The sequence below is a fragment of the Dryobates pubescens genome, chromosome 20, assembly GCF_014839835.1.
Source record: "Dryobates pubescens isolate bDryPub1 chromosome 20, bDryPub1.pri, whole genome shotgun sequence".
NCBI lineage: Eukaryota > Metazoa > Chordata > Aves > Piciformes > Picidae > Dryobates > Dryobates pubescens.
Window position 1 is genome coordinate 295,816 of NC_071631.1, and position 9,507 is coordinate 305,322.

At 64.0% G+C, this 9,507-nt stretch overlaps 1 protein-coding gene and 1 non-coding gene across 4 annotated transcripts; both read right to left on the minus strand.

Moving 5' to 3' along the window:
• Positions 1-1,701: 1,701 nt before the first annotated feature.
• On the minus strand, positions 1,702-6,451 carry RCC1 (regulator of chromosome condensation 1). Of its 3 annotated transcripts, none has more exons than XM_054170848.1 (10): positions 6,385-6,451; positions 5,589-5,664; positions 5,311-5,498; positions 4,726-4,905; positions 4,547-4,643; positions 4,044-4,166; positions 3,691-3,846; positions 3,250-3,369; positions 2,755-2,907; positions 1,702-2,234 (listed from the first exon to the last, which is right to left on the minus strand). In XM_054170848.1, exons 2-10 carry the CDS (start codon positions 5,656-5,658, stop codon positions 2,059-2,061), a joined length of 1,263 nt encoding a protein of 420 aa, XP_054026823.1. In that variant the 5' UTR covers positions 5,659-5,664; positions 6,385-6,451; the 3' UTR covers positions 1,702-2,058. The 3 variants fall into 3 exon arrangements, with proteins under 3 accessions (XP_054026823.1, XP_054026824.1, XP_054026826.1); XM_054170849.1 differs by lacking the exon at positions 6,385-6,451 and adding an exon at positions 6,085-6,363; XM_054170851.1 differs by lacking the exon at positions 6,385-6,451 and adding an exon at positions 5,922-6,059.
• Positions 6,452-8,758: 2,307 nt separating this feature from the next.
• Positions 8,759-8,963, minus strand: LOC128898265 (small nucleolar RNA SNORA73 family). The gene has a single exon (XR_008462786.1). It is a non-coding gene; the product is annotated as a small nucleolar RNA SNORA73 family (small nucleolar RNA).
• Between the last annotated feature and the right edge of the window lie 544 nt (positions 8,964-9,507).

Below are 9,507 nucleotides of genomic sequence, written 5' to 3' on the forward strand. Positions count from 1 at the left end.
CTCCCGTCCCGATGTCACCGCAGCTCCCGGGGCTGATTCATCAGCCCCGAGCATTCCCAGCTCCGCTGTTGTTCTCCCCAGCCCTTTTTCCTTTCCTCTTTCCTGACGGTATCAGCCTGCCCCCTCCTGCCAGGGGGATCCGCTCCCGTTCCCGGGAGCAGCCCCAGGGGCGGGTGGCTGGCAACCGGCGCACCCCGGCCGGGAGCCGCCGCGCTCCTGCTCTCACCCGGCCGGGGGTGCCCAGCGCATGGCAGGACCTGTCCAGGCCCCTTCCAGCCGTGCCAGCGGCCTCAGCTCTACCTGGAGGCCTAAGCATGGCAGGAGCACGTGCGGGCGGGGGTCTCACAGGAACAGGGGTCTCACAGGGACGCCGGGGTCCCATCGGGACCTGTCCCACTTGCGCCAGTCCAGGCGTCCAGCAGCCCCCCGCGCCTCCTGCTGCCACCGCGTGGCCATGTCCCGCAACTGCATCTGGCATGGGGGCTGGCATCAAAGCAGCGCCCAGGGGTGGCCTCACGCCCCTACCGAGCAGGCACCCACCGCACCCCGTCCCCAGGTACCATGGCCGCAAAGGGCTGGCCTCACGCTGTGGTGGCCACAGCAGCCCCCCTGCTCAGGGGTGGCAGGAGGACCACCTCAATCTCCCTGAAGGATGCCGAGCTTCTGCTCAGCCCTGGGCTGCCCTCCTCAGGGCCACCTCGGTGCAGATATCAAAGCTCAGCTGGCAGCACAGCTTCAGTGGTAGCCTGGGGCCAGAGCTGATGAAGAGGTGGCAGAAGGGGACATGAGCAGCCCTTCTTGGTCCTACTATCCTCGGGGTGATCCCAGAGCAGGGAGGAAGGGGCTGCCCCCAGTGCAAACCAAGGGACAGCCCCAGGCTGTATCAAAACTGGCTTTATTCCAAAGGTTAAAAGCTCACAGGTTCTCTTCCTCTCAGCCTTCATTCCAGCAAAATACTTTACATTTTCTTTTATAAAATTCTACCTATTCTGAGCCATTGGCCAAGTCCCACCCTCCCCTCCTTCCCCCTATTGCTATAAGTTAACACAAAAGTCACCCTTCAAAGCCCCTCTGCTCAGCCCAGGCCCCTGGCAAGCGAAGAGGGGGCAGGCTGGGAGCAGGGAGCAAGCCCAGGTGCCCAAGCCTGGAGACAACCGGGAGGGAGCTCTGCTGTTCAGAGGGGTCTGATGCAGAACTGGGTGATGGATGTCCTCTCAACAAGGCCCCACCAGCACCTGAAGCTCCTTCTTCAGAGAAGACAAACCAAAGAAACCAGCCAAGCCCTCCCCTGGCCCAGGGTGGCTTTTGTTGGGGCTCTGAAGCTGAAAGGAAAGAGGGGAAGGGGCTGGGACTGCAAAAAACAGCTCTGGAAGGGCTGCTGCAGGCAGCAGGGTGCTGGGGAGCCTGCTCCTGGCCTGGCTGCTTGGGGGATTTGTCTCAAAGGGGTAGGGGGTGTGGGACAGAAGGCTCTCTTCCAGCAGCTGCAGGGCAGTGCCCAGGTTATGTGCCCCCCTGCAGGCTCCTGGCAGCACCTCCCCGCTGCAGCCACACACTCTTGAGTGTGAGGAGAGCTCCCCAGGAGGGGCCTTGCTGCAGAGATGTCCCAGGCAGCAGGCACAGCCAAGACGGAGAGCGAAAAGGATATTTAGGTGTGGGGGATGGAGGAGCACCCAGGGATGGGGACTGGGGGACATGGGAAAGCTCTCGGCCCAAACCCTTTTGCACAGCAAAGACCAAAGCTGCCCTGCTTTGCCCAGCCATGAAGGATTAAAACCAACCACGAAGAGAGGGAAAACCCTTCCAGCCCCAGCACGGAGATCAGTTTAGGGTTGTGCCAACCTGGGGCAGCCAACAGAGCACCGTGGGAAGATGGACACAGGGAGGACATCCCTGAGGAGCCCTGCTCCAGCCACAGACACTGCCAGGCCCAGCTCCAGGAGCCTCCTGCCCATCCTGCCACTGCTGGTGGCAGAGCAGAGCTGGGCAGCGGCGTCCTGGTGCGGGTGGAGGACGGGGGTGGGCACAGGTCCTGCCGCCCCGTGGGGCTGGGCTGCTCCATTAGCTCTGCTGCCTGTCCCTGACCAACAGCACCGTGTGCTGCCCGCCGCTCGACACTGCCAGCACCCAGCGGTTCTCCAGCTGCTTCCCTGTCATCTCCACTGGGCTCCAGACGTCCTCCTCCTCCCCTGTGCCCAGCTGGTAGTTGGTGCCCATGCCCCAGGCAAAGGCTCGTCCTGCAGCAGAGGTGATTCAGGTTTTGAGTTCAAACTGGCTGGGCAATGGGGTGGGAAAGGGACCCAAAGCCAAACCCAAGGAGATGTCACACCTGGGCAGGGGGAGATGGGTGCCAGACACAGGCAGGGGATAGGAGCAGTGCTGGGCAACTCAAAGAGCCAGGTCAGGGAATGAGAGTCCTGTAGGTTGGAAGAGACCTCTAAGGTCATCCAGTCCAACCCTTACCCCATCACTGCCAGGGCACCACCACCCCATGGCCCTCAGCACCACAGCTCCAGGGCTTGGACACCACCCCAGGGATGGAGACTCCAGCACTGCCCTGGGCAGCCTGGGCCAGGCCTGGACAAACCTCAGGGGGCAGAAATTGTTCCTCGAGGCCAACCGGAACCTCCCCTGGGGCAACCTGAGGCCATTGCCTCTCACCCACCCAGGCTGATGGCAGGGGAGGGGTTGATGGGGGGGGGAAGTGGGAGGTTGATGGGGTGGTCCCCAGCCCCGGGGAGCCCCCCCAGCACTCACCATCGGTGCTGACGGCGTAGCCAACCGACGCGCCGCAGGCCACGGAGGCAACGCTGGGCAGCTCCGCGATGGCCGTGGGGCTGCTGCGCTCCTGCGCCCCCGCGCCCAGCCCCAGCCGCCCGTACTCAGCCCTGCCCAGGCTGTAGGCCCTGCCTGCAGCACGACACAGGTGACCCCAGGCTGGGGGAAGCCCACGGTGGGTCACCTCCAGACCCTCTCCCTCCCGCCTAAGCACTGCTCCCACCCCCCCAGATCCCAGGTGAGGGGTGGGACAAGGACCCTGGGGGTGGGTGGGTGCCGGCACGGAGCAGAGGGCACCAGGCACCTGTGCCCCCAGGCTCCTGCCACCCTCCCTTGCCCTCCTACAGATTCAGGCTGCCCTGGTTGCCTTGAACCCCAGCACTTGGTGGGCTCCAGCACCTTGCCCTCCCCCCAGCACCTCCCCAGCTGGGACAGGCTGTGTGTGCCCCCAGCCCCCTGCCCATCAGTGCTCACCCTCAGAGTCAACACAGACTGTGTGGTGCTGCCCACCAGAGAAGGCCACCCAGGACTTGGTGGAGTTCTTGAAGCAGGTCAGGTTCTGTGGGGAGAAGCAGGGCTCGGTGCCCTGGGTGCCTGCAGGGTGGGACACAAATCAGGTCTGTGGGCACGGACAGCCCATGCCAGGCGCTGGCACCGAGCCGCCTGCCCCGGGGCTCTCCCGAGCTGACTAACCCAGCCCCCCCGAGCCCCCAAATCAAATTTCCACTCAAACCCAGCAGTGGCAGAGGCTGGGACCAGAGCTCTGCAGGGTGACCCCCACCCCAGCCTCCAGCCCCAGCTGGGTGTCTGGTGGGTGCTCTTCAGGGGGTGGGGGGCCCAGCAACACCCCCCGAAGGCCAGGGGGGTCGGGGGCCCCGTGCAGAGCAGGCAGCAGCACAGGGCTGTGGAGCTCACCCAGCTGGTGGTAGTTGGAGAGGCCGAAGCCATAGACCTGCCCCTGGCGCGAGATGGCGAAGGTGAAGTAGGCTCCGCAGAAGGCATCCTGGAAGCGCATCCGGCCCCGGCCGCCCCTGCCCCGCACCGGCACTTGCTGCGGCTGCAGCAGGCGCTCTGCGGGCACACAGCGGTGTCGGTGCCAGGCTGCCGCTGCAGGGGCACACCGGCACCCGGGGGTGCCACCCGCTCCTTCCCACCTCCACCCAGCCCAGCAGCCAGTTCGCCGCCAGCCCTGCGCAGGGCGGCTGTGCCCCTCTGCTCAGGGCAGAGCTGGGGCTGAAGGCCAGGCCCCGAGCACCACTGGGACTCACGCAGCCCTTTCCTTCCCCCTCGGTTGGCAAACACCTCTGGCACCCTGCCCAGCTGGCCCTGCTCGCCGCAGCCGCACGTGAAGAGGTCACCGTCCACCGTCAGCATCACCAAGTGATCATTGCCTGGGAGGAGAGCAGAGCAGTGACGCAGGAACCCAGCAGCACCCAAAAGCTGAGATCAGAGAGTGCTTTGGCTTGGAAGGGACCTTAAAGACCATCCAGTCCCAGCCCCTGCCATGGGCAGGCACACCTCCACCAGCCCAGGCTGCTCAGGGCCTCATCCAGCCTGGCCTTGAACACTTCCCTCAGCAACCTGTTCCAGTGTCTCACAGGGCACCCTTGTGGGGCCCTGGATGTGACTGGTGAAACACTACCAGCATGGCTGGGGCCAGGGCAGACACAAGGCCTGCCCTCAGCAGCCAGAAAAGAGCAGGCACAGCCTGGACCTTCTGGACCTGGGCCTGCCCTGGGCTGTGCCAGCGCAGTGCCAGGACCTGGCTCACCTGAGGCAACCTTAACGACCGGCACCGGGAGCTGCAGCGGCACAGGCACGGAGCTGGTCTGCATGGGCTCCAGCAGCCCAATGACTCCATTGTTGTCCTGCAGGGACAGACAGACAGACACTGACTGGCAGCAGTGCCCAGCAGCAGCAGAGCTGGCAGTGCCCCGGTAGCCGCCATACCCTGAAGGAGCCCCAGACAAAGACTCTGCCGTCCTCGGTCAGCGCTGCCGTGTGGCTGTCCCCTGCCGACACCTGCACCACCTTCTCCTGCAGCTCCACCAGCCCCGGGCGCATCTCTGACCCTTCTGCAGAGGTGTCTCGGCCCAGGGCACCTTCATCATTGCAGCCAAAAGTGTAGACCTGCAGAGAGCCCTTCTCAGGAGCTGCCTGCAAAGAGCTGCTGAGAGAGACCCCCACCAGCAGCCCCACTGGGACCCAAGCTGAAGGAAGACCTCAAGAAAAGACAAAGAAGGCTCCCAGCCCTCCCTTCGTGCCTGTGGCCTCACTCCAGCAGGTCCTGCGCTGAGGACTTGAGAGCTGAACCCAGCACTGCGAGGGAGCTCCCAGGATGGGACCCAGGGAGCCACCATGCCGAGTGTGGAGCCAAGGGACAGACACCCTCCAGGCTGAATTATCCCTTTGACCCCCCAAAATTCTGCAGCCCATGGCATGGAGACCCCGGAGCTGGAGTCAGCCACACGCGAGGCCAGAGCAGGATCCTGACTCGGCCTCCCCTGCCCTGCCCTGCCCCTGCCCTGCCCTCACCTTGCCGCTCTGGCTCAGGCACACGGTGTGCATCCCCCCAGCCTCCGCCTGCACCGTCGGCTCCGGCAGCGACACCAGGGCTGGCTTCTTCCTCTCCATCACGTCCTCGCCCAGGCCCAGCTGGCCGACATCGCCCTGCCCCAGCGTCAGCACCAGCCCGGGCTGCGTGCGGTGCGAGGGGTGGCAGACTGGGGACACAAAGGAGAGGAACCTCTGTGCCGTGCTGGGGACAGCCCTGCCGCAGCGCTGCTCCCCGGGAGCCGGCAGGGAGAACTCACCTTTAATCTTCTTAGTCCCTAGAGGATCTTCCTCCGGCGCCGGGCTCTTCACTGCACGCTTCCTTGGCATGGTGCCCTGGGCGCAAACAACAAACGCACGCCGTCAGGCGGGCACGGCGGCGCCGTTCTCACGGCGTGAACCCCAGCCCCCTTCGAGTCCTGGCAGTCCAGGGGATGACGCCAGACAAGGCAAACCAGGACTGCGACCCTTCCCTGCCCTCCCCAAGGCTGAGGCCCACGTTCCGCACCCCATGCGGGATCAGGGTCCTGAGGATAGAGCACTCCGTGACCGCCCCTCCCCGCGTCCCAGCCCCGGGAACGCCGTGCCCCAGCCTCACGGCTCCGGACCGAGCCGTGTCTCGGCCAGTAGACTCCCTTGTCCCGGCGCAGATCTCCGGAACGAGCCGAGCGTGTCCCAGCCCTAGGACCCCCACGTCGCGGGCTCACAGCCCCAGCTGGGATACTCGGCCCCAGGACACGCGTGTCCCGGTCTCACCGCCCCGGACCAAGCCGTTCCGTGTCCCGGCCGCAGGACTCCCGTGTGTCAGGCTCATTGTCCCGGGACGAGTTGTCGGTGCCCCGATCTCTCCACCCCGGCGGATCCCCGCAGCCCTTTCCCGCCGTTTGAATCCCCCGCGCCGCCCCACGTGGAGCCGCGCAGGCCCGCGGCCCGGCTCGGCCTCTCCTCCCGTCGGCTGCCGCTCGCCGTGCCAGGCCGTGGCAGACGCTCTGAAGGCAGCTCAGCGCTCGGCGATCCCCATCCTCTGCCACCCCGCACCCCCGTTCCCCTCCTTACCGCCGACCCCGGCCCACGCCGCGCTCCACCAGCGCTCCGCCGCCGGCCGCTACCGCCACAGCTCAGCGCGCATGCGCGGCGCAGCGCGTACGGCGCCCCCTGCCGGCCGGCGGCCTGACACTGCAGGGCGGGCAGGGCAGGCCCCGCGGCGTGGGCAGGGCGAGCAGGAGAGGGCAGGAGAGGGCAGGAGAGGCAGGGTGGGCAGGGCACGATGATGCCCAATTGGATGACGCTAACGAAGCAGCACTGACACGACACTGGTGCACGCTCCCACGCTTGGCAGCCAGGACCACAGGCCAGATGCCCCACGACAGCGTTTTGGAGCTGCTTGATGGAAAGAGGAAGTTGATGGACATGGGAATTATTGCTTCCCCCAAACGGTTGTCCAAGCCTCATGCAGGCTGCCCAGGGCAATGGTGGATCCCCCATCCCTGGAGGGTTTTCAGAGCCATGAAGATGTGGTGCTGGCAGTTTGGTGCTGCCCCAATGGCTGATTGAGGACAGCCAGAGCTCATCCCCCTCTCCATCCTCACCTTTTGCTGGAGACAACTCTGCCTTCTCCATCACAGAGGGCAAAGCCCACTTCAGATCTTGATGTGGGGACCAAACCATTTTACTACCAATCCCAGTATCCACCGGGAGCCCTATCCTCACCCAAGGGGCTGAGCCCTTCCCCATCAGTTCTCTTCACAGCTACTGCCTGACACGGGGCAGGACACTCAGACAGCTACTAGAGGGTGGCCACAGGCAGCTCAGCAGCTACTTTGCTCCTTAACCCTCGCAAACACCCCTCGATGTGAGGAGCGAAGAGCAGCCTTGACCCCACACACACCCTGCAGCAGCCTGAAAACCCTCCTGGGTTTAGCCTGGTGTAAAGGTTGGGGGTGACCCAAAACTGGAGGTATCCCCAGCTCCCAACCCACCCCTTGCAGGGGGCTGCCTGCACCTCTCCCCAGCAGGCAAATCCCAGCTGACACCGAAGGACACTTCCAGCAGACTGAAGGGCTGAGCAATCACTCCACACAAGGACTTAAAACAGTGCAGTTTATTCAGCTCCACCCAGAACTGCAAGACCTTTATTCAAGTAACATGGAGGCAAACATTGCTGCTCACCCACAGCCCGAGCCTCCCCTCGGGGAGCAGTTCCCCACAGCACACTCCCAACACAGGGCTCAAGTCCCATCTTCTCCAGCAGCTGGCATCAAGGGAGGCCCCACGGATGGGGGCTGCTGGCAAGGCCCAGATGATGTCCACACAGAGCACATGGCCTCTTCTTGTACTTGTTGGGAGCACCCCGGGGGTGGCTCCTTCCTGGTGGGCCAGGCCACCCAGAGCACTGCCAGGCACTGTGGTGCCTGTCAGGGATCTGCATTGCAATTCCACCACAGCCCTGGCAGGCTCCAGCACACAGCCCTCAGCAGCATGCACAAGCCTCCACTCCCGGCCCTTGTTTGCAGGCAGAGGCCATTTAGCAGGCAATCCCCAGCACCCAGCAGGGGCAAATGCTGAATCTTCCTCTGCTTCCAGCCCCTTCCGATCCCTGACTGCAAGCATTGAACCTCAGCTATCCCCACCCACTACTGCTGGGGCTGCTGCACTCCATACTCACCCTGCTAGACAGGAGGACTATGTTGTTAGCATCTCATGACCGGTCTCCATCTACAACAGAATGAAAAGCAGGTTTGAAGAGTCTGTAAATCTTTCTACTCAGCAAGCAGCACAGAAACTTGGGAGCCATGGGAAGCCGCAAGCTCGCAGTGCCTGACCTGTGCCCCCCCCCACGTGCTTCCCCTCAGTATTGTCCCAGTGCTCACCATCCAGCTTTGCTTTCTCGAGACAAAAAACTGCTCTGGGACCGACTACGAAGGAATGTAGGCGACTGCAAGAGTCTAAGCCAGTGCCTTTGTCATTGTCCAGCTTCTCCTCTTCCCCCGATTCCCACATCTCACTGGTCTCAGGCTCATTAAATCATCTTTCACACAAGACTTTCCCCCGCCTGTAGGATTCAGGAACGGGCTCCCTTGCCCCCATCCATCCCAAAATCATCAACTTGGAAGCCAGCGAAGCTTTCACTGTTCAGCAAGGCCAATAAAGCCCCGCGCTGCGATTCCAGCACTTTAAGCCGATCCAATCATTTCCATAAAGCACTTAGACACAGCTCAAGCTTACTCAAACTATCTGAACACAGAGCTACGCACAACCAGCATCGCATCGCCAGAGCATTACCTTCCGCCTGGGCACTGCGCCGCCAGCTCCGCACGCCCGGACCTGCCAACAAAGAACTGCGTTGGAGGAGGTGCTGCAGGGGACGGCCCGGGAGCTCCTCCCGTCCCTCTCCACCCTGCCCGCATGCCCGGCGCCACGCCGAGTGGCCAACTGTGTCCTGCATGGTTTATCTCCTCTGTAACCGCCCGGAGGCTCAGAGAAGCAGTAGGAATATGCAGGCTGCAGACTCGGGGCCCAGCTTGCTCTCCAACGCCGTGGAACGGGACTCTACGTCACGGGCCCGGAGGCCTGCGCTCCCCTGCGCCACACGGGCAGAGCCGAGAGACAGCGACTTCTCCGGATGCCCTCGTTGGGTGAGCCCCCTCCCCCCAGCGCCCCCTCCCCCCAGCGCCCCTTACCCCCAGCGCCCCCTCCGCCCAGCGCCCCAGCGCCCACTGCTCGCAGCCCGGAGCCCCGGCGGCCGCGCGAAGGCAAAAGGGAATTTGGTTAAAAAAAGAACAAGCGAGGAAACAAAAAACGCAGAAGCAAAAAGAAAAGAAAGGGTGAGGGGAAAATAAAGAGAGCAGAACAAAGAGAAACAAGGCAGAAGCTCTGCAGCTACCTCTCCTCTGGGCGGCCGGCGGTGAAAGAGGTCGAGGGCTCCCGCGCGCCGGCATTTATAGCGGGCAGTGGGCGGGGCCAACGGCGCATGCGCGCTGCGCAAGGCGCGGAGCAAGAGGCGGGGCGAAGCAAGGGCCTCTGCGCAGCTGGCTGGTGGCCGCCGTTGGCGCATGCGCGCGGCGAAGGCGGGAAAGTCTCTGCCTCACGCCGGCCGCCATCTTGTGAGCCTCTCCTTCCCCCCTCCACTGCCCGCACTCCCACTTCCCGCACCCGGGCGATTAAAGCAGCACCACAACA

What these genes read in the sequence shown, in the direction of transcription:
- RCC1 (XM_054170848.1), bottom strand. Translation starts at nt 5,658, where the DNA reads ATGCCAAGGAAGCGTGCAGTGAAGAGCCCGGCGCCGGAGGAAGATCCT. An exon ending in AGGGGGAAGGAAAGGGCTGC is followed by an intron (nt 3,847 to 4,043) that starts GTGAGTCCCAGT and finishes GTGTGCCCGCAG; the next exon opens with AGCGCCTGCTGCAGCCGCAG. An exon ending in CTACGCCGTCAGCACCGATG is followed by an intron (nt 2,235 to 2,754) that starts GTGAGTGCTGGG and finishes CCTCTGCTGCAG; the next exon opens with GACGAGCCTTTGCCTGGGGC.